General features: G+C 37.3%; 1 protein-coding gene across 1 annotated transcript; it reads left to right on the forward strand.

Annotated features, from left to right (window-relative positions):
- Positions 1-26,698, forward strand: TMEM156 (transmembrane protein 156). Its single transcript, XM_064653030.1, is given in 7 exon segments — positions 1-2,535; positions 2,538-2,564; positions 6,901-7,189; positions 8,669-8,919; positions 10,974-11,081; positions 14,165-14,269; positions 19,625-26,698. Coding segments are annotated over 7 exon segments (948 nt in total). The 5' UTR covers positions 1-2,465; the 3' UTR covers positions 19,723-26,698.
- The last annotated feature ends 469 nt before the right edge of the window (positions 26,699-27,167 follow it).

Raw genomic sequence — 27,167 nt, forward strand, 5'->3', positions numbered from 1 at the left:
GGAGCGGCAGGGGAGGCGGTGTCTCCTTTTGTGGGGTTTCTCTTGAATAACCCCATAAAAGCTTCGTCCTGTCCCTGCGTCCCTGTCTTCCAAAAGCACAAAGCCGAACTTTTCCTTAGCTGCCCACTCCCCCATTTCAGAGAAATAAAGCTGCGGTGACACAGACCGCAGCCTGTAGCCTCCCCTCAGGAATCTGTGCCTGTGTGGTGCTGAGGCAGCTGCTCGTCACCGCCTCATGGGCGAACACACACAGCCTCTTCTGCCCTCGTCGAACAATGCCTTACCAGGGACTGCTGCCTTCCAGAGATGGAATGATTTCCCAAATTAATAGACTGTGTGACAGCGTATAAGGGTGCACGAGGCCACTGCTCAGGCATGGCGGTGCAGGTTTGATGCTGTAATGAGACAGTTAGTTCTTGCTTTGTTTAATTCTGCATGGAAATATGGCCTGTGTGGCTGTGTGCTTTGCCTGTCTGCCAGTTCTCACCCTGGCTGGCTTTAAATGATTGAGCTAATTTGAACTAAACTTGACTAAAGGATAGGGTTTTCAAAGGTACCAGTTGTTCCAGCTGTGTAAAAATTATTAGCTAGGTGGAGAGTAGCGTGCCCTGAGGAATCTGTTTTCCAGGTCTGTTTGTGGCCAGGCCACACATGCTGAACTGCCTGAGGATAGCAGTGTCTAAAACTTAAGGTGTCCCTGGGGAACATGCAGACAGATCACATCTGGGCCCTCTGAACTCAGAAATGAAACTAAAATGTGCCATCACAGTAGCCCTAAAATAGATATTCCCCATCTGTACTGCAGAGTTCTTGGAAGCCTTCTTCTATAGAATCTAAAGCTCAACATATTCCACAGGTTAATACTTTATCAGCCTGAACTTGAGTGGGATCCTATAGGGCAATTTCTGTTTTGACCTTGGGCACTACCAACAGCAATGACAGTCTGACTATATCAGAAAGGGACAGATACTTGACATAGTCTTCCTGCTGTTTTCCAGTATTTTCTACACTCCTTCTGGGCAGATAGGATGGGTGAACACCACGCAACCTTGAAAACAGGAAAATATAAATTGATACAGAAGATACTTAAGGGGCAAAAACAAAGTAGAGCTAATTTGCTAATGGATGACACAAATTGCAGTGTTTTACTTTTTAAATTCGTATCTATGATTTTTTGTATCCTGTTACTTCTGTTCCACCATACTGTCAAAAAATCAGTTCACTTTGCTTTGGTTTCATTGCTTTCATTGCATAAAAGCGATGTATTTAAAATATCATATTAACAAACTTCTATTCCCCGCAGCTTCGTTAAGTCTCTTTCCATAGAATGAATACTTCTACCCGCCTTACTCATCTTCTGAGATAACTAGATGACAAGAAGAGTGTTTCAATTTTTTAGAGCACCTCTTATTTTAATTTCAACAGCATTGCTTTGTTTGGGTAGTACTCAATATTTAGTGGGTTGTAGGAAAAATACACATCAGAAGACAGCTTTCTGAATTAATGAAATCCTTTATATTTTATATACTCAATATTTGAGTCTAAATTTGAGGGTTTTTTTACATATGCATTATTCAGAGTACTTTTATTCAGAACATTTCAGAAATGTTCTTTGCAGTCTCATCTGCAAGAAGAATTTATGGAATATCATGGTGATTGTCAAAATGAAATACTTCACTTTTTTAACTCGAAAGTTGAGTTGAAAAATTGTGATTACAATGTATAGAAATAGTAATGGCTCTATCCAGTCTTCTTGTGGTGTAATGAATAGTAAAATACACACTGAAGACACTTGACAGATTGGCAACACATCTGTTATCTTTTAAGAGTACAGCAGCAATGATAATATGAACAACTCATTTCATTGTATCTAGCCCATCACTTATTGCCAGATCAGAAATTTTAGGTTGTAATGACCAAATAGATAGTCTATTAAAGTCTCAAAGATCTTGTATTACATAACATTATCTTCCCCCTAGCCCCAATGCACATGTATATAAATAAAACAATGAAATATCCATATCTGACTCATGTGGTTCTGACTCATTTTTATAATGAGGGTCTGATTCATTTTTTTAAAATCTTCTTGGTCAAATGAGAACAAAATTCCTCCCCAAAGATAATTAATTTACTGTTTAGAAGGTATATGAAAGTGGCTATTAGGGGGTTCTTAAAACAAAAGTACCCCAACTGTATAGAATAATTTCCATGCATGATTTTTCTCTTATTTTCATTGTAGTCCATGCATTTTATCTTCAGTATGTTCAGTTGAATCATCCCCATCTATGCCAATGTAAGAGCAAAATATGGCTTTCTGCAGCTTAATGTAACAAGAAGTAAAAAGGAAAGTCATAATAAGAAAAGGAAACGAATAGATGTTATTTTGCATAAAGTCTGCACTAAGTTAAAAGCTAAAACAGGAAGGAAGTTACCACCACTGTGCTAGATGGTAGCGCTTCAGTGACATGTGCTTGCTTTTGAGAAAACCAGCAATCTTCAAATTAGTATTAGGAATAATTACCGTGTTTATATTGTGTTACCTGAATTTTTCAAAATACATGAAGGTGAGTGATCAGCTTTTATTTATTCTGAAGACTCTTATTTATTCTGAAGTCTGATTTCAATTGAAATGTTGACACGTGCTTTCCTAAAACTGATAGTTAGGATGCTGCACTCATATGGACTTTGAAAAAGATATAGACTCTTTTTATGAGATTTTTAATAAACACAGTTAATTATATGTGACAATTTGAAAGGAGTTTGTCATTCACTTACTGACTCTCCAAAATTTTTGTTAAGTATTTCTATGCAACTGTATTTTTGCTACCTTCATCATGAAGAGGGTAGTTAAATTGCTTATGTCCTTTTATACCAGGTACCCATGTCTTAAAAAAAAACTTAAAAAAAGTTTTTATACTTAAATGCCTATAAATCTTTGTACAATCACTATCCGGTAATGAGATGCTGTCTGTGAAAGAGATATGCAGTGGTAACCTGACAAAAAATAGAGCTCAATAGGTGTAGCAGCAGCGCAAATCTTTTAGCACAAATGTCAAATACACCCTAAGGGCTGATACTGGACATGGGATGAATGCAAAATACACGTGTGTAAGTTATGCATTGAGTGCTTTCTTAAAAATCCATAAATAAATTAATATTAAAATAGTTTCGTCACATCCCTTCCTAAGTAAGCATTTGAATAGATAAATGTTATAATAAAAAACATCCCTTTGACAAATGTTTTGTTTTCTCGGGCATCATGAAATAATTTATTTATGAAACATAATTTTCTGAAAATATTTAGTATCAAAATATATCCAGATTAGGTTACTTATATTTGTTCTATTTTCAGTAACCACAAAGAATAAACATGCCAGTAATTAGAATATCATGTATAGACTTTTATAATTTATAAATGAACAAACTTGGTAAGCTGTCAGAAGTTTTGAATAGCATAACATTGATAAATCACTTTAAGATATTGGAATAATTAATGTTTTACCTCCATTCAGAAGCAATCAAAGTATTTGCTAGAACAGACTACACAAATAAACAATGACATGACTATTACTAGAAGAAAACATTAACCTTACTGTCAAACATCAAAACTTTTTCCATAATAATTTTCCTAGCTTGCACTTATTGGAGATGCTTTATGCTGCAATAGTGTGATCACTGCAGTTCTGATATCTACATAAAATCTTAATCGCAGCATGTCTAAAATAAGATTGTGAAGTATATGAGCAGAATAGAATTATATTTGGAGCAGCATATAATTATATTTGGGAAATTAAAATTATTGCTGTATTTTGGATATTTTAAAAACTCTGTGACTATATAACAGACTGGGTAACAATGTTTGAATTACATGAGAAAGTAAATATGTTGAATGATTTATTAACAAATTCTAAGGATTTTGGGTCTCCGGTTCATTGGAAACTGGTTTTATTTCAGATTTTGTGACAAACCTAATATGTAGAGAATTTTTGGTAGATGTTTCAAATTGCTGGTTACTCCATAAGGCTTCAGCAGACAGAGTTGTTGCAAATCTTTGAGATATGAAATGCAGTCACTGGATCTTCCTCTGTGAGTGGTTCCTAAATTAGTGGCAGAGACTTCCTAAGTACTGGATGTTTTATCCCAGGGGAAGTTCCAGCCTTTATTTTCATTCTGGAGAGGGAATAAAAACGGAAATTTCTCATTAGACAAAAATTTAGGGGGAAATCAATTTGCAAAAAAACAAGCTTTAAAAAATTTATCAAAAGAATACATTTCAGCATTGCCAGAAGTGAAATGTTTCCTTTATATTTGTAAAGCAACCCACTTGTTTGGTTGCAAGTCATTGAACCTTTGAACTACATTGCTTTAGGGCAGGAGGTGGTTGTTTTGGAGTCTGGTGCTTTCAATCCCAGACCTGTCCCCTGGGTCCAGCTACTTGATGGAGTGTATCTTCTTTAATCTATCCATTGTGTATTCCCCAGCTTGTACTGTAGGCCTTGTATCTCTACAATATTATGTAATGACTATAGTTTCCATAAGGAAATTATCAAAATGCAACTGTATACACTGCTGCATTTATTCAAAATCAGATCAAATGAAAAAGAGTCAAACCAACCATAAGTGAAATATTTGGGATTTTCTTAAGGGGAAGCAGGTTTTTTACAAATTCCAATCTTCCCTGTGAATAATTTCATTTTAATGGAATTGGATTTTCTATGGAAAAACACCCTGTAAATAGAGGCTTAGTCAAAGAATTTGATAATCACAGAACTTCCTAACATTAAGCATGCAGATTGCAGGTCTTTCAATATAAAGCACTTTCCTAAAGGTACTTTGCATGGTTTTATCTCAGCAATCCTCTTAACTCTTCAGGCTGCCTGCATTCAGATTTCACAAACCCCTTTCCATGTTTCTAATTGTGTTTACATTTGGGAGAGTACTTCCCAGTCCTGAGGTAAGGAGCAAGCCTCCTATGGGTATGGCTCTCTGTCTGCCATATAATCCACTGGGAAAGTCTAGTCTTGTTGTAATGTTTCTTAACAGTGCTCAACAATATAGATCCCTCCTTAGAAAGGCCACAGTCCTGTGACTTGGGAAAAACCCCCAAACTTTACCTATGCTAGATCATAATTTGATTGGCTTTCTCAGTAGAGATCTTTCAAGAAGATGGTAAGCATCTTCCTAACACAACAGCATTCAAAGTTTTTCCACTCAGGAGACATGGCCTTTTCCACACCTACAACATGGCTCACAGGCAGCCCTGGAGCCTGTTTAGCCATGTGTGAAGTTCAAGGTGGATTTCACAGTGCTGAACATAGATTGCTGTTACAGCCCTGTCAGCAGATTCTCAAGTCCACATACAGGTTTCTTGGTGAAAAGGGTATATTAGGGAATTATGATTAGTTTTCCTTAGAAGCTGTAGCAGTGGTTTTGGACTGGTTGCCCAGGTGCACACACAGCTTACCGTGAGAACAAAGTAAGCATTCAATTTCTCCTCCTGGCTCATCTCCATAGAGAAGTTCTACAAAAAACATCCCCCTCAGCTGGAAGAATTTGACCTCAGGAGGCTGCTCCATGCCAGGTTGTGTGGATTAGATTGTAAGCATTTCGAGGAATATGTTTTTTCTTGCCTCAGGTAAAGATCAAGCCTTAAGTTTTGTCTGACATTTTTCCTTTTTTATAAAAATTAACTTTTTCTTTCCTACATAGGATGTGTGTTTTACATTTCAATTTATTATGTTTTATAAGGAGTTTATGGCTCTCTCATAATAGTGTTAGTAAAGTGAAGATAATTGGCTTTGGCATTGGACTTTCGATTTTATTTCTGTATCCTATCTGAAAATCCTGACTGAACCGTTTCTGAGGTCAGCCTGCTGCTCTGCAAGCACAGGTGGCCTGTTGAAGCTGTCAGATTGCAGCTGAGCACTGGAGCAATTAAAAGCTATCTTTTGCTCTCTATACATAAAGACTTATGAACATATTACTCCAGTTGCTCATAATGGGAGTTCGATGCAAAATTTCCTCTTCATACGGACACAAGGGTACTACTAGAATTGGAAACACAGCTACAAAACTATAGGTTAGTGCTACATCAACTCTGGGAAGTGGTTATTTGTATTTCTAATACATGTTTCATGTCGGGGTCACAGAAGTTTTTTATTCTTATTTTTTTTTAATACTGAAAAAATAGTTCAAAGTTAACACAAGTAAAAATTTGCATGAAAAAGTTCTACTTTTATGTGGAAGACAGAATGACACTCATTAATAATTAACTCTGTGGTTTTTGCTGCTTGCCAGAACTGCATTAATGTACTCTAGCTACAGTACTTTCATGCTGAAATTTCACTATGAATACCAAACCTAATAGTCATAATTAAGATTTCTGTTTGTTGACTGAACATAAGTGAATGTGAAGGGTGTGGGTGGAGGGTTCAGCAGCATTTCTGTGTATTTTCACTGTGTGGTTTCAATGTCATTTGGAAAGAAAGTTTTCATTCTGATTATAGCTACTTTAGAACATAATTGTACTGGAGATTTGCAACTGCACAGTTCCAGGGCTATGTTCCCCTTCCAAACATGTGTGCTTTCATCTTCTTTTCAAGTACAATCAAATTGGAGCAGCTTTGAAATGTGTCTAGATACCACTGCAAATTCAAGTTACCATTACAAGAGATTTCTTACAATTCAGCAAATAAAATCCAGCATTTAGGTTCTAGGAAGACATTGTGTGTGCTTTCTCTTAAAAATGATGCATTCAATGTGCTGCCATAATCCTCAAGAAAAAAAAGTGCATTTCATGGTAAGATGGTTGAAGGATTCATTACATGGCATTTCAATGTACATATTTGTCCATATGTCCTCTATGACTGTCTTGCTGATACAGTACTCTTTCTTTTACAGCTAACACTGTAATTGTGTCATGCATGGATACCTGCTCATCGAGTAACACCACTTTTCCCCTTTGCACTTTTAACAATTCTTGCAAAAGAGCAGTGCAACAAAGAAGAGAAAACCAGAATATTTTGCTGAAGGCCATTATAAATAATTCTGATTTCCAAAATATTCCATGTATTTGCCAGTCCTCCGGGAGGGAACAACAGTCCCATACTAAACGCACAGAGTGTGAATACAAGAGGGATGTGAACGCTGATAGTCAAGGATCAGGGTCAGTAGCTAAAAAAGTAAGTGATTGAAGAGAAATACTTAATTTTGAAGCAGTTAATTACAAAATAAAAGGCATGTTTTTATTTGGTAGTTAAAAGAAAGTGGTTTTCTACGGTCTTTGCAAATCTATGAACAATGTCTTTTTTTAGCTTGTCTTTGCATGGATAGAAAATGCAGGTTTTATGCCAGATTCGCAGTGGCATTTGTTCCTGGCTGTCAGTGAAACATGTCTGTAGCAAAATGTTGATTTCTTTCCTTTGAGGATCTTGGATAAAAGAGGGCGAGGGGGGGTGTTATTTCATTATCTTTAGGGGGCTTTCTATTAGTCTGGAAGGCAGGTGCTGTGAGAAGAGTGCCTTAGCCAGCAGCCACCTGGAATATTTCTGTTGTAAATTCGACCTCTGCCCTCTGGCTTTTATGAACACTCTTATAACCCCAATTTTGTTCTTTTAATCTTGCTAAATTTTCTGATATATTTAATTTATTTTTAAGGAGTTGTACTTTATGATAATTTTTCATGCTGAATTTACTTTTAAATGTCATTGTGGAACTCTATCTGTAGATTGCTGGTATCGTGAAGATAGGCGTGAGAAAGTATCTGAAGAACTAATTCAGCTGGTAACTATTCAGATGGCAGCAATATAAGAAATAACCATTTTTGGTTTTGTAGTCTATGATATCCGCAACTGTGCAGTATCAGAAATGGCCATGCTTGTTTTATAAAAAGCAGCACTGAATAAGGAATGGCACAGCAGTACAGAGAAGAGTTCAGCAACATCCACATCTTTTCAGAGCAGTAGCAGCACGTTCCTTCTGTACCATATACACTTGCAAATATCTGGAAACTTTAAGGGGAGAGGATGCTTCTGTATTTTGCTTTTCTAAAATTGTCAGCAACAGGGGCAATTGACGAAGTCCTGAATATAAGAAATGTAGTTATTTTCCAACAGCAAAATTTTCTTATTACAAAATAGCAGTCTTAACAAGTATGGAATATAAAAAGTTATATGTAGACAAACTGTTTGCAGTTATACCTGTACAACTCAACACTTTTTACAATATCTCTCACCTGTTTCTTGTTAACATAGCACAAGTCTCACAGCTTGTGTAGTTTGAAGTGAAACAAGGACCTTCTGCAACTGATAGGAGACAGACTGTGTACACTTCAAATCTCTATCATCGTGTGACTTTTACTGGGGTTTTATTTTTTTCATAGCCTGGTTTTTGCCTGTTACCTTTGACAACTGACAGAACCAACAAAAACCTGAAAACCTCTGAAGCTGATAGTAAAGCAAGAAAGGGGCTATAAATTGCAGGGGAAATACTATTTGTGTAGGTAATTAATGCTCTTCAGATCTGCTCAGTGTCCATTTGTCCTTTTTGTAGCCAGTAATGTAAAAACCAACTATATGTTTTTGCAAATGAGACAGAAAACTTACTGTTCTTGAGAGTTGTCTCTTGGTCTACCACTTGTTGTACAACAGTTTTGTTTTAATTTTTAATTCCAAAAGCAAAACCTTGAAGTGAAAACAGAAGATGTTGCTTACTTTTATAAATATTTTAATTTCTCTACAGTTTCCAATAAAGAAGTAGAGCATAATACTTATTACCTGATGATAATACACATCAACAATTCTATAGTCGGAGGAGGAAATGCAGCCGAAGAACACCTAAATCATTCTTGTTTAATGGCAATGATGGAAGACCAAAATGACTGTATGAATATTTCACTGCAACTGAAGTCTTATGTGGAATGTAAGTTACAACAGAGAATCACAATGGAAATCAAACCAGAAACAATCTTGAAAAAGAGAAACAAATCTTGCAAAAAATATCTAGTAGGTAGTTCTCTGCTTTCAGCAATCATTTGAAAGTATTTAAATATTTCAGAAGAAGAGAATACTATTTTGATCATCCCTTAGTAAAAGACCATCGTTAGTAGACAACTAACAGTTTTGATAGTGATCTAAAGCAGATTTAGTTGTGGCCTTCTTTTTTTTCTAAAAGCAATACAGGAAAGTAAATGTCTGTACATTGTCTTTTGCTTAGCAGCAACAGACTCAGAAATTACACGTGTGAAAAAACCTGGAATTACATTTTTCCATTCCTTGGTAATGGCATAACCCTGTTGTGTTGGAGGTAAATTTAAAAATCCCTGTTAACTTCGGTGGTAGAAGGATCAGGAGACAGGTTTGACTTTTCTTAGTGTAGTACTACAATATCCTACTGTACAGTCTCACTACAGTATGCTTAAGAGATAAATGTTCAGCTGAACTAGGCTTAGTTTTCCCTGAGGACAGCCTGCAGTGTTTATATTTCTCTTTGTGCTGCAGGAGTTTTTTAACGGATTGCCTGACTATGGTCACAACTTCCGTTCTGTCTATATGCAACACTTGTCATTTGGAAATTGCTGAACTATGACATTATTTGCTTTTGTACGGCAAATGCATTTTATGCTGCACCTTTGTTGGAAAAAAATACGTGTTTTGGCATTGGCTTAACCTATGTTAAGTAAGTCCAGGTAAAATCCTAGAGAAGAAAGGGCAGATTAGGGCTGATTTTTTAAAAAAATAATTAGGTCTAGCTAGGAAAGGAGCATAATTTGTAACTTGCCCTGCTAACTTGTGTTAGTACTTTGAGCTAAGGACCCTTTGCTAATGCTGATTTACTGAGGTAGTAGTTATCTCAAATTAGCAATAAATATTAACAACACATCTTTTTTTTTTTCTCTTTACCTCAAAACAAAGCTCAGGGTTTTTACTGGGGAGGGCTGATACACAAGTCATTACAAGCCACTACAAGATGGGGTAGGGTGCTCTGTTTGAAAGGAGCCTAAATTACTGTATAAAAGATATTTTTAGTTCTGAATTAGGAGGGATGATCTGTGCCTCAGAGAGCCATGGGGTTATTGGCACTTATCACATGAGTTCTCAATGGAGAAGATACTTCAGGGAAGATGGAGGTCTAATTATACTATTCTAAGTCAAGGAAAGGGAAACAGTGGTTTGGCTACAGTCTTAGTAACATATTTGTTTTTTAAAATAGTTATTTGACAGTGCTAAGGTATGCATTGAAATGCAGCTGCCAAAATAGTTTGAAAGGTCTTTCAAACAATCAGAGAGGAAAGTTCCCCACATCCTTTCTTTGTCCTATATAGTTCTGGCTTGTACTTGTTACTGAACTAATTCCCTGCAGAATGTGGGTGCATTTCTATGTCAGCTGTTGTCCAAAAGAGCAGCCTACCTCCTGCACCCAATCCCATGGGATTGTCCCCCAAGGCAGTTTTAGTTAAAAGAACTCCCCAGAGAGCTCCTGTAGGTGGCATTTCCTCACTTTTTTATAGGAAAATTTCTATAGAATATGTTCTATATAAGGTAGAATCTTATCTTCTCCCATATATGAAGATAGACCAGGAAGTTGAAAATGCCAGTACTGGACAGTGAACCAATTCCTTCTGTGCTCCATCCAGATAGAGGAGACATGTTCTACCCTTGTTCTACCTTAAATAAAAATGTTGATCTTTGAAGCATTTTCTTCCTGGCTGAGTTGAAAAGTTTTCATTCACTTAGCTACCTGTAACTATTTCAGCTGTGGGGAGATAAATACAGGTGAAAATTAAGCTAAATTCTAGATAGGAAATTTAATTTCAAAAACCAAAGAAGGCTGAAAGAAAAAGGCATAATCTCTTTTGTTTTGTTTTGTTTTGTGTTTTTATCTATGGGGATAGACACGATCCAAAACCCTACCAAAATAGAATGTTCTGCTTTTCTCTGCTGCTTAATTTTATCTCTTCTATGTTTTGTGGACAGATCCAATGTGTATGACGAAGATCATTTGGCTCACTATGATTCCAGTAGTTTTTGTGCTTACTATTTCAACTGTCATCTACAAAATAATCCAAGAAAATAAAAACATCTGTAAGTAAAAAAAAGTCAATCTGCAATTACAAAACTGTTGTTTAGTACTGTAGTTCAGACACTGATATTTTAATTGTCAGATGGTAAAAGCTTCTTAGAGAGAGACTGAAGTACTTGGATGACTGACAGTATCACCTCTTGCCTCTGAATTGTGGATGCAAATTCAACCTTGTTGATGGTGAAAACTGTGGGTTTTTTGACAGATGCTTGGTGGCCTATGCTGCATAGTGATATGAACTTCTGGTTTCACATTGATTTCAGTAGATGAAACAATTACAGCTGAACTTTGTGGAAGGTTTTAAGCAGAAATGTCAATGACCAATATAAGCAGATTGAAATACCCTTTTTTTTTTCTTACTGAAGATGATTCATCTAGGTCATGGTCAAGAAAAAATTACAGGACTGATAGGAGGAGATATGCACTCAGCTGTCTGTCCTAAAAACTGGCTGTCTAAATTCATTGGTGGTGTAATCCACTGCAGGTCAACCAAGCTGTTTCTTCTTAACCCCAGAGCTGAATTAATCCCGGATAAGATTTTTTCTCTTTGCTATTATTTCAGCAAAGAAAACATTGCTGTGATTTGTGAACCAGTACTATTGACTATTCCAAGTGATTAGAACTTTGCTCTGAAAGAACTTGCCCCAAGTTCAGAGACTGAAATGATTGTTTCTGCATTATGCCTTCACCAGTCAAGACAGGTTCTTCCTATGTAATTCACTTGGGATACAGGCTGAAATCAAATTTATGGTGTTTTTTCTAGCAATTGAGGAAAGCAAGAACAAAAGTGTAGGAGTACCCTGAGCTTGAGACTTTTGAGCAATCAAGTCCTCTGCAAAAAAAGCAATGCAGAAAATGGACCACTTGTCGGCTGCTGGTCCTTGTTCTTCTTCCCAAGTCAGAGGGAGGTGGTACAAGGAGCACACTCCCTTTTGTCTGTATGAAAAGAATATTACTTAATCTGTTACTTGAGAGAATAGTGCTTAGGTGCTTTCACAGCAATTTCCTGAGACTTTCTGCCTGCATCAGCCCTGAGTGGGCAGAACGCTTCCAGACAACCAGCATTTAGTTGCTATTATCAGGCTCATGTCCATTCCCCTTGTAGTTCAGAAGTGCTGAGTGGAGACTCTGGTCACAGGAGTAATAAAAAATGATAAGCCATATCCATTTCCCTCATCATCCTGACGTATCCACAGGCAGTTTTGTAACGAAAGAGCAATAGGAGTATAGCTTTAATCATAACTGAACAGAATGAAGTAGGGTTCCCCCCCCAAATGTTTCTGTGACTCTTTTTCATAATGTAAATACTTTATGCTTATATTTTTAATGAATAAGCAAAATAGTTGATTGAAATGTCAAATTTGTGTCCCCCTACCCCAATTCAAGAAACTCCTTACCAGATTATCTTGGTTAAAATACATAATCTTTTACTTATCGTTAGAACCAAATTCTGAGACCTATTTTATGTATAAAAAAACCCCACAAAGTGTAAATTAGGTCTTTATAAGTGGGCTATTAAGTGCTCTAATTTAAAAGACTTATATTTGTAATCTGAAAACTACTTATAAATGTCACTTCTAGGATTTTCTATGCTTTGAGTCATAACATCTTATTTTTGATGAACAACTATAAGTACTGATGATTAATTCTTTAATACCTTTATTCTTAAACATCAGTTGTCTATTAAATGCATGTTTTTTAGCATCATCATGGACACAAACAAGGAGGAAAAGATGCCTTTTGAGGCTTCTAATTACTGATTTGCTTCTAGAATATTTCTGTTAATTGTTGAAAAGTGGTTTTATGAGTTAAATTTATAATATATAACATAATAAACAACATCGACATGTTACTGATGAAAAGAAAAGCACATAAAGTCAGATTTAAAGGCTATATTCCTGATGTGTATATATCACAATATATAATTTTAACTGAACCTTTAATTGCAAGTCTACGTACTGCTTTTTTTCAGTAGTGCTCAAAGAATACAGAAGAACATTACTGTATTCCTGAAACAGCTGCTATGAATTTTTCCATAATTCGTTGCCATAATTATTAGTTATAATTCAGTTAGTAGTTTTTCTCTTAATTTCTGAGCACCACCAAAAACTGTTAAGATATATGGAATTATTCATTTCCTCTTGAGACCTTGCAAGATATTCTGATAGGCAGACACTTAGACTCTCTGAAACATTGTTATTTTCAGGAGTGAATAAAATAAAATATCCAAATAAACTTACTGGAGGTTACAAATGATCCATGAGAAAGGCCCTAGATTAGAAATTAGTTGTTTTGCCTTTTCCCTTCCTCCCTTGTCTCACAAACGCTTCCAGAGCTTCCTTTGACATTAACTGTTACAGTGTATGCTTAGGGCTTCAGCATTTTAGATCTCCACTGGCTATTCATAAGAAAATCATGACCTTAATAATTCTAATTTAATGAACTTCTTAGTGTTCTCAAAGGAAAAAGATAAAAATAAATTCTGTTACTAGAACTAAAGCGAGCCTGTCACCAGAAGCTGGCTGAGCTTCTGGACTGCAGTCACTGTAGAACAGGGGTGACCATAAGAGCTGCACAATTATCTGCAATAAGCACACCAAGACCAAGCGTTTAGAGAGCAGCAGAATGATGGAAAGACTGAGGAGTTTATGAACTGGGTGCTGAGGAACAGTCAGAGGTGTTCAACCCAGCTCTATCTTTGTGAGTGGTGTGGAGCTTGCTCTCAAACTGGGCTTCCCAATATGAACACCCCACACTTGCAAATAGTTTGTCAGCTCTCTAGGATGCCAGTGCACTCCATCCTTGCTATCCCACTGTCAGCACTGTGAGTCCAAACCTGCACTGGAACGTGTGCTTTTTTGATATCCTTCCAAAATTTGTTCAAGGTACACAGTATAGAAAAATGCAAGGAATAATTTGAAAGGGAAAATATAAATCATCTGGCCCTGTGTTTTCCTTATCCTCTTATTTCAACATCTTCCTGATTTTTTTAATACCTTCCAAGGTGTTCAACAGTTTAAGGATAAGAGGTTTACCAGCTTTCCTTCTAATCTGTGCTGCGACTAACACATTTTGTTTAAAACAGATTATAAACACAGAGTAGCAATATCAGTTTCTACTATTCTAAGAAGAAAGAGTTACAGACATTCAAGAAGAACCATATCTGCTACTAAAATTCATCCTTATCCTGGTAAGTAACATAAAAATAAAAGAAACCACTTAAAAAATCTTGAGGCCTGAGGAGGTCAAGAAAGATTTTTTAAGTCTTTCCTGTGAAGAAATGCTTCGGGTTTGTTTCAGAGTTACCTTGGTCCTACACAAATTTTGTCTGGCTTATGTTATGGAAATATTTTTGTATGATAAAGAAATAATTCTGACAATAAATCTGTAAGAAGACTTACATATATCATATGGGAATGCTTCTCCCAGTCTTCCCAGAGTGTTGCATTAATGACTTTGAGGTTTTGAACTCCTTTTAATTTTTAATCATGTTATGTGCCAGGTTTAAAGTTTGGCAGCTGAGTGCTTTGTGTGTGTATGAAAAGTATAGAGAGATGTACACATGTGTATGTATGCTCTATGTGTTTATGATTCTTGATAAAATCTGCTACCAAAGCATGGAATGTAGCAGGACTCAAAAAATGGCTCTGCTGGCACTTTGTAGCCTATTTCTAGGATAAAATTCCCACAAAGTACAATTTTGGTGTTTCAGATAGGAAAAAAATTGTGGTCTTCCAAGACTGTAGTATGTTTTAGCAGAGATAAATTAAATGGCATGGATAAACTCAAAGTTTTGATTCTAGAAGTTATGGTTTGGTAACAAATCTCCATGTAAGTTACAATTAGCAGCTACAGCTGTGAGTGTTACTGACACGGCTAAAAGATGCTTTAATAAATTTCATGGCTTCTGGTTTCATGAAGGGAGCTATATCTTTAAAAATATTAACATGAACATATAGAATAATAGCTATAAATGGCAAACTAACCTCCCTCCAAAAGAAGAAAAATACAAAGCCAGCAAATAAAAAAAATGATTTTAAATTTGGCTAGGCTTGAGTACTTTGCTATTTGTCTTGTGAGTTCTTCAGGAGTAAAAGGAGATGCAATAATTTCTCTCTACAACTCTGTATTTCATGGCATTTCAATTTTACCTAGAAAAGGGTGAATAGCTCCTTGTCTGTCTGAACTCTCCTGTGAGTACAATTTATGCTCCTTGCTCTTACAGCACTGGCTACCTCTGAGATATATTTATGAGCTCATTATTTTCATCCAGCAGGAAAGGAATTACTTTTCTGACATCTATTGTCTTGACTAGCTTAACTAATACCATACCTGTTTTATCAGCATGTTCACAATGGCATTTTTAGTGTTGTATATCCAAAGACATTTCTGATGTGGAGTTTTATGGAAATTCAGATCTAGTTTTACTAGATTTTACTGAAGATAATAGGAATTCCTTATTGGTCTGTCATCCTCACTTCTATGTGACTTCCACTTCAATCTATCTGTGTAACACAGAAAGATGTTTAATTGCATGAATTGCTGTAATAAGATTATTTTAATACAAAATTCCTTGATTTCACACACCATAATTTCAGTCAATCCAATCAATTTCACAGTTTATACCAATGTAATTTAAAGTGGAGTCAAATCCATATGAAGAGTTTATTCTTTCCACAATTGCTAAGTTTAAGATTTGCTACTGTGATAATGGATTATAAATAGCTATAGATGCCTTTGTTCACAGCCCTTGATGATATTTTCACTATCATTAGTGCATAGCTTGCAATCTTGAAACAACACATTGAGATCCACTGAAGACAGTACAGCCACCCTGGAAACACAGTAATGAGTACTTGAGAGGATGTGACTGTATATCATACAGATGAAAAGATGTATAGGTACTACTGAAAGGTTATTCAAAGTTCAGAAAACTGTAAGGGATGAAAAAGAACGAAACCTATATTTTGAGAATCAGAGTCAATTCCTAGGTAGCTCAGAAAATTAGTGTCTTGATGTCACTTCGGTTCTACAAAAAGATAATTTACAGCACAGATGCCTGTTATGTGAAACTGTTAGTGGCTTTATGTACAGGAATTATTGTCATCGAGTCCAGCAGCCAGAGGAAACGGGAAAAATGCTCTCTAGGGTAGGATTAAAGTTACAAAACTTCCAAATTAGTGGTGCTACAAGGGTATAAGCACATATAGGGAGGACAGGGTGCTTTAAAGCATTCTGGTCATAAATGTTGTCTAAACATTGTCTGTGCTGTTAAGGCAAAAAAGAACACATTACAGTGTGGGCTGTATAAAGCAGGTTTTCTAGACTCTGGATCTGGTCCTGCCATTGTATTTATGTGTAATAGTCCCTTGAATGGTATGAACTGACAGAACAGAGTTGCCCTTAAATGCAGCCACAAGAGAAGGGAAAGACTAGAGGGTGCTTTTTTATTTAGTGCAAGAAGTAAGTATTTTTTAAGTGGCTAATCTGTATTTCCAGACATAGAATAATTTTGTATCAATGGGGCTTGATAGTAACATGTGGAAACACACGGAAAATAACCCACAGAAGGAATGTCACTTCCTTGCTTTGTGTTCGCTACAGAGAATCTTAGTGAGATTCCCACATAAGAGACTTTTATTGCAAGAATTTCTTTAAGAAACTTTCTTAAACTGAAGAGGCAGTAGAAGAGATTTTAGAACAGTGTAATAAATTAATAATAGCAATCAGAAGGACTAGAAAGTAACCCCCAGAGTGTTTTAAAAGAACTTAGATAGAAACTGCTGAATTATCATTGCAGCTTACTGCTTAAGTCAGCCTCAGTTGCACATAAAGGGAAGGCAGTTATACTTACCCTGCTGTTATTCCTTTTCCTTAGCTCATTTTCCCTATACCACTTTAGTACCTCTACTGTGTTTAGTACTACTAACTGATTATGTGCAGCTGTTCTCATATAGCTGTATCTTAAAAAAAAAATCAGTCTGGGGGCATGGTACAGAATTGCTTGTTGGGAGCAGGCCAGTGTGTGTGAACTGTTTGCTACTTTATATAAAAAAAACCCCAAACAACAAGTTGCATAGGAATCAGATTGTATAAATCAGGGCATTCAATACCTAAGCTGAATCTGCCCAGCAGGGTCTGGAAGTTTCATTAATATAACTAATGATTTATACTTAAGTGGGAGTTTATATTACTAGAATTCTACCGCTATAAATTTGCATTTAGACTTTCTTTTCCTAGAGTAAGAATGGCATTCCTTGTTTATTTTTCTCCTATTTTGAAAGTGACATAAGGTGTGTTGGAATTCTATACTAGAATTGGACAATGCAGAGAGGGAGTCATATGGTTAATATCTTGTTATTACTGTACAGTCTCTGTGGGCAACCTTAGTTCAAGCATAATGCCTTGTTATACATTTCTCAAACAGATATATTCTCATTTACAGTGATACTCCATTGGCTCATGGAGCCACAGTTTGGTTTATTACATTTTAGGATACAAATACAGGATTCCTTGTCTCACACTATTGGCTCACAGTAATACAGAGTTAGTTTTCATAGATGGTAATTTTATAAATCATCCTGAAAGAAGGACATCGCAGTATCACAATGACAACTGGGACTCAGAGAATAAAACCTCAGGGTTTCTGGCCTGCAATTGTTTCCTGACTGTTCAGACTTTTTGACATTCATAGCATTTGATATAAGTGGGCTTGACAGCTGTAATTTGCACATAAGAAACAACAAGACAAATTTCCTCTTGGTCATTTGAATTCCTGTATTGTTTTCTGTGCTACACTATTGCAATAATAGTTCCTCTCCTACATGATTAGAGGAAATAGGGGAAATTCTGCCGTCTCTCTGATGTGTTGCTACAGCTTCTGGTTAGTTGACAGGTTGGAAATAGAAGTAAATGCTGACTCAGTAGTGTCAGGGCTGGAATCCCAGTGAGTTCAGATTCACTCCTCCTTGTATTCTGCAACACATTTTCTTTTTAATGAAGAGAACAGGCAAGATACATCTTTTACAGCAGCACATATATGCAAAGCCAAGAAAGGAGAAATTTGTTTAATCCTGACCAATGGAAGTATCAACGACTTCATTCTGATTCCTCTCGGTTCCTGACATAACTGAAAAGTTGTTTTTTCCTCTGCAAGTGAAATGAATAATGCTGGGAAAAGCAAAGCTTGTCATAGTATTCAATATTTAGCAGAGACTTAGATGTTTCTGAGATGCAACATTTCCAGAGAAAAGTGCAAAGCCTTATTATCACTTTGGGGCTTTTTTATTCTTCAGATAAAAAGGAGGATAAAATCTATAGGATGCAGGTAACTTTCGGGAGCTTTTTAAAGCCCCTGAATGCTTTCCATAGAGCACTGATGCACAAGAGGCCTTTTTTCTGCTTGATTTGCATGCATGCAGAACACTGTTACACACAGGCACTGAGGGGAATATTAGCCCACCTTCACATTCTCTCCAGGTTCATCCTGGAGGTGAAACAAGACACATTGTTATTTTTTTAAAACTACCCCAGTTTTATTTTGACTTTGCTTTTCATATTCAGTTGCTTAATTGCAAAGATCCAAACTCTACTTTTTGATTGCATTTGTAAAGAGAGAAGCCCAAATGATACAGTCAGTGGAGAAGGGAAGTAGCTAAATATAAGTAGCACAGTTTATCCTCCTGTTATCAACTCAGTAGAAATCCATTTGTAAGCTTACAGAAGTAATGGATGGTCAGGGACAGGATGGACCTAGAGGTAAAATATTGTTTTTGTTCTACAGTAGTTCTTTGACAAATGCACTGGATCAACAACTCTGCGTTATTTGCCTGACAATGCTATTTCTGCATTTCCTTATCTGTATCACAGCAAGATATCAGGATCAGTGTTATCAGTGTGCTAAAGGCATCACCACATCTTTCCTGTTTCTGAGGTTCATGCTGTCATCTTTGTTAACAACATGGGAAGGTTTAGGTTGGATATTAGAAAAAGGTTCTTCCCCCAGAGGATGGTTGGGCACTGGAACAGGCTCCCCAGGGAAGTGGTCACAGCACCAAGCCTGACAGAGTTCCTGAAGCATTTGGATGATACTCTCAGGCACATGGTGTGACTCTTGGGGATGGTCCTGTGCAGGGCTAAGAGTTGGACTTGACGATCCTTGTGGGTCCCTTCCAACTCAGCACATTCTGTGATTCTGTGAACTCCAAATCTGCGTGCTTTTGGATTTTCACTATTCAGTAAATTTCAGGAGCAATTTATTTGCCTACCTTCAAGCTGCTTCCCAGGAAGACTTAGGATCAGCATGCTGTAGTCCTACTGGTATTAAGAAGAAGTTAAATACAAAACATGGTTAGTACTTTCAGGAGTTTCTGACATGTATCTGTGTCTCTGGGCACTGAAATCTTACTGAAAACCTCTTTGTACATCTCTGTCTTATGATCAGATATGTCTCAATTATTTTCAAACTTGCATATTCAAGTTCAACACTCTGCAGATGTACTTGCTGTTTTATAATATGGATAAAAATTATTTTAACTTTCAATAGTGAAAACTAGCAAACAACAGATTCCACTTACTGCACAGACCACAAAGATACTGCCTGTAATTCCTGAACAAGAGCATTGTCATGCGGATCAACTCTAGATTTAGAAGGTAAGTAAACATCTTACAACTCTGATTACTCTGTTTTGCCTTGTATTTTTGGAAGTAATAGTAGGCAATATCTGCTCAAAATAAATTACTACTGTGTCTAGCCAAGTATATGAGATGAAAAACTGGATAATGTGTTTTGTAAGATGTAGGTGGCAGGAAAAGAGAATCAATTTTCCTTCTGCTACCAAAAGTGATCTATAATCAAATGTGTTAGCCCATTAAACCCTGTGTGTCCCTGCAGGTCCTGGTGCAAATTCTGACACTTTTTTTCTGGTGTAAAGTATTGTGTCCTACACTTCAGCAATGTACTGACATTTGTTTCTGACAAGGGCAGAGGGAAAAAAGCAATTTGCAAATGATCTCTGAAGAAAATCCCATATTTTAAATACATAGCTTGCTGATGAAATTCCCAAACTAAAGAAATAGATCACTCTGATGTTCTCACACCAGTCAGAAGGAATGACAAGAAGATGGTTTCCACTTGGAACTAAAACTAGTCTCCCACTTCTAACTTTCTCCAGGCCTTGTGCTCCAGTAATTGTTTCAGGAAGTCCAGATGTAAGGAAATAAGTCTGGAAAGAAATGTGCACTAAGAGGTATCTCTTCCTGAAAATACTTGTAATGTCTAGAAACAGAACAGATGCTACTTGAATAAGTAATATAGACAAGGTTATGCTGCTTGAACAGATGATATTACTGTGTGTGGTAATTTTTTAGGTTCAAAGCTTAAGGAGGCTCCTTCTTTACCTTTATTTAAATTGGATGGAGTTTTATATTGAAAACTCAATATTACGTCATGCTATCTTTTTATTGTGTTAAAAATAACTGATGTACTGAAGAGCAGTTTGACTTTTTTGCTTCATGTGGAACCATGAAGATGAAATTGTACGTTGAGAGCAGAGCTAAAGAATAAATTTTTCAACAGCGTTGCTGACAGAAGATGAGGTACCTCCATAATAAATTAAAAACTGAGCTAAATAATTTTTTGGTGTTTGAGTGAGTCTGGCTGAGTCATAGGATGGTGTACTACAGTAATTAAAAGTACTGACCACTTTTTAAGTGGTTGCCATCCATAGATCTTATGAGGACTTACAGAGATGAGAAGTTGTTATTATTACTGTTCTAAAACGAGAATATCAGGAGGCACAATGAGATAACATGACTTGGGAAGTCTGTGAACATAACTGAGAGCAGCTCTCAGATCGTCTGAGTTCAGCTGTTTGCCATTTGGACTCAGCTTCCCAGCGAGCAGGCGTTTTGCAGGCCCCATCAGCCTTCCTGTAGGGCAGCTTCTTCCTTTTCTCAGAGACTCCTCCCAGCCATTTCAGTTCTAGACCTTTTTTTTTTACTGATATTTGTCAACTGTCTCTCTTTATCTTCCCATATCCCTGTCTGCTATGTACTTGCCCACCTTAATTGTTTTTTTGTGAGAAGATTTACTCTCGGGTTAAAAATAAGACATTTCCTAGGTTGTAATAGGATGCGTGACTAGGGGGGTGCTCACCTGCATTCAGTGCCTTCATTTATACAGCATTATGGCTGATCACTAGTGTGCTTTGTCCACCCAGGACGTCGCGTTCACCAAAACTCATCTTTTAGAAGCTGGGAAAGAAGTCATGGCCCATTCCCATGCAAATTTAATTTTTGTGTTGCTAGACATGGGAGTAAATGTTGGGATGACCTTTTGCTTTCATTATCTTAAGTGTTAAGTATTAAAGAGTAGAAAGAAGAGATGGAACAACTTTTCAGATATTTGATTGCTTTATGAGACAATATATGAGATCTGGGACACTTTGGGATTAATCAATCCCTTTCCTTAATCTCTGGGTGAGTGACTGAAAGAAGATTAGGTGTTTTGAGAAACCCCAAAAGCCTTATTCAGTGCTGCACTGTACAGAAGCAGCCTTACTTTCCAGGTCATAACTCAGTCTTCCTGTCAGAGGGACAGCTGGCAGTGAGGTGAAAGCTGGATGTGATCTGTGGGAATAATGCTGAGTACATGAAATTGTAGTGTTACATGGCATTGTGTGAAAATATTATTAAAGGATGTGGCTGCAGAGGCAGGAACTTAGATCTAGATCTTGCCTTTCATGATGTTAGGTTTTGAATACATTTCTCAAAGGCATACTGTCTCAGAGCTAAACACTCTGTGAAAATAATCAAAAGTGCTTTCTGCTTTAGCTTTGCTTCACTTCCTCCAAAAAACCACTTCTCCCTTCCTTTGATAAGGTCAGATTCAGCTCATTACTACTCGTGTCTGTGGGTGGCTCAGTGGCTACCAATGCTGCTGCAGCTACTGAAAAGCTTGCTAGCAAGAAGTGCTTTTGGTTACCAAGGCTGGGGAAGGAGATTGTCATCTGCTTTTCTCATGAGTGCTGGGTTTGTCTCTATGAAGTCTCTACAACGCTGCTAAAGACTAGTTTGCTCAACAAGGAGGAGCTGGCTGTGCTACAAGTGCTGCACATGAACAGCTGAGCCCTGAGACTGAAAAATGCCAAAATGATTAAGTTCCAGAATTGACAAAGACAGTTTTAGACTACATCGACTTGATAAAACCTGTTTTTCTTCCAGAGAAGGAGGTGGGATGGAGATAAGAAGTATGTATCAGGAGCTTCTTGATCAAAAAGGATCATCTTTGTATCACACTGACTGCTGCTCCCCTGAAGCACATGCATTTCAGACCACTGATACAAGAACCTCCTCAAATAAGGAAGGGTTCTAGCCAGAGCTAGAAATCTGAGTGAGCTCCTGGGATAGTGCCAATCTCACCCTTCCCCGCTTCAAATCTGGCTTCTGTCTAGTTGGTAAGAGTTACCTCCATGCCTGCCCTGGATCAAATAGGCAAGACAGGGACAGGCAAACCACTTTTGAGCTACACTTTTCCTCATTTCCAGCCAGCTGAAGCTGCACTAAGAAAAAGCATTAACTACAGCACAGCATTTGATTCTCTGTCAGGAGGCTGCCTACACAGCAGCTGTGGTGGTTGTAACAGCAGCATGAGAAGGAGGAAATGAAAAAGCAAGGATCACTCTGATCACCATCATTATTGCTACTGAGCTGGAGAACCTGCTGATGACCTCAGCAGTGGCCCTTAACCCAACACATTGAAAGCTGAAAGGCTGAATGACATTATTTTTGGCCACAGGAATGGTCAGGGGAGACTGATTTGCATATTATTTGCTCATTGCTGAAGTTTGCAACAGGGAAGTATTCCTCTTGTTAGTAGATTGGGAGAGATACCTATAATCAATTACACATTGCAACTTTCTGCTGTGTTTTTCTTTTGATGCCAGAAAAAGACATGTTTCTTCCTATAAGTGTATTTTAAAGTCTGTAAGACAATACTGTTGATCATAAAATACACTGATAAACATATGACCATACACATCTGGCCATGTTTATAAATATACCCCATGTGTCTGTGTGTATCTATATATCTGTGTGCATGCACAGAAATGCACACACATGCTTCATTATTTACTATCACGCTGACAGCTAATTCAGTTAATAAAAAATGCACAACTTCTGCACTTGTGCCTTTGCCAAAGGAGAATCTCTTCAGCATAGGTTACTTACTCTCTGTGTATTTTCACAGTAATTATTATTTTTACATTTGAGTGCCTGTTTAAGGGGAAGCAGCACTGTATTGTCTGAATCAAAAGCAGCATTAATGGATTTCATGAATGACTAGGGACAGAACACTGTTCTGTTTGGGGAAATTAGAGACTGATACAGACCTGACAGTTCCTGGAGGAAGTGCTGCCATTTTACGAGGAAAGAAAGAAGAAAAACTAAGTGTCTTAAAGCCAACTGTTGTGGACTTCCCCTTTTTTTCTTTTTTTTTTTTTTTTCTTTTTTTTTCTTGGAAGTACCCAGTGCTATGCTCTGACCTGATGCTAGATCAAATTCACCCAAATCGGTCACTATTATCCCGAACATTTTATTTACTGCAATCTCTTTGACAATCAATGCCCCGAGGGAAAGATAAAACAATCTTGGTGTCCTACATCCCATTAATTCTTTTAATAAAATGGGTATTCATGTTAAAGACCGCATAAAAGATAATGAAAGTTCCACATCAGCAATTGCCAATGATTTTTAGTACACTGCCTTTTGCCATCAATGCTTTCAACTCTCTTTGTGAAGAGCTTTGAGATTCTTGAACATGTAAGGTGCTTCACATCTCTGTATTTCTTTCTGAGTGACAGTGCTGCTGTATAGTTAGATAAGACAAGTCAGCCTCCCAGTGAACATAGAATTTAAGGCAGGATCTTATCTTCAGGTGAAATGGATTACAACACTGGACCACAATGTGGATGACAGGTAGGGACGACGCACAGGGGAAGCATGTGTATGGCTGAAAAGATGAAAACCTCTTTCAAAGAAATTGTAAAATAGAAGAATTTGATGGGTCCTTTTACTCTCTTACAATCTGAGAAGCATGTAGACATGAACCCTCATGGCCACAGTAAATAACTAAGAGTATGAGAGGTTGATTCCTATCCAGCTACATTCACAGTATCATCACTGCCATTGTTTTCTAAGGAAACACTCCCCTAGCAAATTAGAAATGTGATTGTGCATATTCTAGTCTAATGCCAGAAAAGTTCAGTGCAGATGTACCTAGGGTATTACCTGGGCTTTGGCTCAGGCCCCTGCTACCTTCTTGAAGAGGTCTTTAAATGCCATCATTGACGAACTTAGTAGCACAAACAGAAAGTGCAGCTAAAAATATTCTTCCCCTGCTTTTCCTTATGTGACTGTGACTTTACAAAAATGTTTTCATATTTTAAAGAATCTCTCTCTCATCTGTCTTCAAGCAAGACACCCACAGAAACAACAGAAGAGAGATATTATGCAGAGAAAACAGTGAAACTCATAAAATATTCTAGCAAAGACAAGTACTGAGTGTGCTTAGGAGTGAGAGAAAGATTACAGTTAAGCTGTTTTTCATGCAGGTGTTTGTAAAGAATAGTAGATGTGATTTTAAATTGCTAGGATCCTTCCAATTATCCTTTTGACACTGTTTCTGAAAAGCATTGCTTCAGTGCTCTGAAGTGATACTACTGGAGTTAAAGCTATCATTAAATATGGAGTGAAGCTGCTGAAGGCAGAAGTTCCTACTAATATACTGACCTACTAGGTTTGCCAGTTGGCTCTTTTTGTTAGACATAATTTTTTTATACTTTCAGTAATTTCTGTAAATAACTATGATTCTATGATTAATGCCCTCATGCAGCTTTAAATTGTTTTCAGAAGTGTATGCACTCAATTACATTTGTTTTTTAATTACGTTTGTTTTCTAAGTATCATGAAAGGTAATTCCTCCTCTGTTTCTGCTTCAAGTCTTAATCTTACATTAAAATGAAAACTCCTCTCAGTACAAAAGAGCTCACAGAATCAGATTGCTGAGCACATTCCAGGGTACTTGGCACAGTTATTGGGTCCTGCATAAAATGCATGCCAGGATGTGTTTCTCTCCAAAACAGACACAAAGGGCTCCAAAGGGAAGCACTCCTGCTTGCTGGCAGAACTGGACTATAAGGAGCACTGTGTAGGCTGTTTAAACCCACTGTTCCATTAGACAGCATCAATTTTTGATGCATGGTATCCTGCCTACACTTGTCATTTTCTAGCTCACTTCAGCAGCTGCTGCCTCCAGTATGATTTCACAGCCAAGGTACACTTCTTATCCCAGCTCTTATAATGTAAAAGAAAATGGAGACAGACGTTGTAACTGGGCCTGCAGCTACAGGAACTACCAGAATGGGTGACAAGTTAAATTTGCTTTTTCACTCAGTGTGCAAACAAGAAGTACAGAAATTCTCTGCTTCCACACTGCCTCCCTCTTCTCCTCCCTCAGCATTGTATAGTTCCTTAAAAAGTAAGCTGAACTTGACTGAGATCAGAGCATTTTCATATTTATAGTTTACTTTGAATACATAGTCATTGTTTACTTTGGCTGAACACCAGGTATCTAGTGGGCCTGCGCCCAGTCCCCCCAGAGGGAAGGGGAGGGGGGAAGAGGGAAGAAGAAGGAAAAAAAAACCCTACCGAACTGAAGCTGCTAAGAAAGGGTGTTTATGTTTACACAAAGAGGGAAGACACTATAAACACTATACACACAGAGAAGAACTAAAAATAAAGACACTTCCCCACAACCGATGCTCTTCTCCCCCGAAGGAACGGCCCGACCGCTCCGCTCAGCTACCTGGAAGAGAAGGGGCCACTTGCTTCCTTCCTGTCTATTTTATATCTGAGCTGACATAACATGGTATGGAATACCTTATTGGTAAAATACACATCAAATGACCTCTCCTATTTCCATTTCCTTCTCAGGGAGAGTAACAAACCCATTACACTCATCACATGTTACTCTGGGAGATGCAGGCCAAATTTCAAAAGTGTCATCGATGATTACTGAGAAGCATTTCATTTGGGAGTGTGGAAAAAGCTGCCTTCATTATTTTCAAATTTGTCCCACTGTGTATCAGTACAGAATGGGAAATGCAGTTGGGCACAGAGGGGCACTTCAGCCAGGTGAATATGATAAATGCTCTCCAGGGCAGCTTTTGGCTCAGCTTCCCTGAAAGTGGGTAAGACCCAGTGCACCTCACTCAGCTTGCTGTATCATACTCTCATGGGGCAGGTACCTGAGCCACCATTCAGCTGTCCAGTATCAGTCTTAGGTCTTTCAATACAATCTGATGTGCATTGTCTATTTTGTCTGCCTCTTAGTTTCACTGTTGCTGTCTTTTGTAATAAAGAGGAGAATTCATTACTGTGAAAGCCAAAATTACAACATTTGAGATAAATTAGGAAAGACCTAACTAACCTCCTCTTTTTTCTGACACTGTTCTCTTTAGTTTCAGGTATTGCCATGCGAAATAACATCACTATTGGATGAAAGAAGACACATTGTACACCACAGAAGAAAGCATCTCCATTTCCAGTTTGAGGAGCTATGTTATCCATCTTTTCATAGGAATGCCAATTAAGCACTTTAGTTGAGAAGCTCCATTTTGACCATCACTGGAACTCTTTGGTATTAAGAAAATCTGAATGATGGACAAATACGTTTTGCTGCAGAAACTACTTCAGTAGGAGATTATAGATTTCACATCTACTTTCAGTTCTTTCAGGATTCCTACTTAATTATATGATTGTGAGATAACCCTTGCAATAATTACTTTCTTCCATCAGAGAAGAAATTCATTTTATATATTCCAAAGGATAAGAAAGTCTGTTTAAAGTTAGGATTTATCCTCCACTTTCATGAAATGAGCACAATTTTCAACCTATTTAATGCTCTAGATGACTAAAATGTTTAAAAGATACAACTTCTTGCTTTTGAGAAAGGTGGCCAAAGTATCATAAAAGGAAAGAACTCTGCAGTAAACATGTTCATTTCCACATGAACATATTTAATTCCTGCA

The sequence above is a fragment of the Pseudopipra pipra genome, chromosome 4 (assembly GCF_036250125.1).
Source record: "Pseudopipra pipra isolate bDixPip1 chromosome 4, bDixPip1.hap1, whole genome shotgun sequence".
Classification (NCBI taxonomy): domain Eukaryota; kingdom Metazoa; phylum Chordata; class Aves; order Passeriformes; family Pipridae; genus Pseudopipra; species Pseudopipra pipra.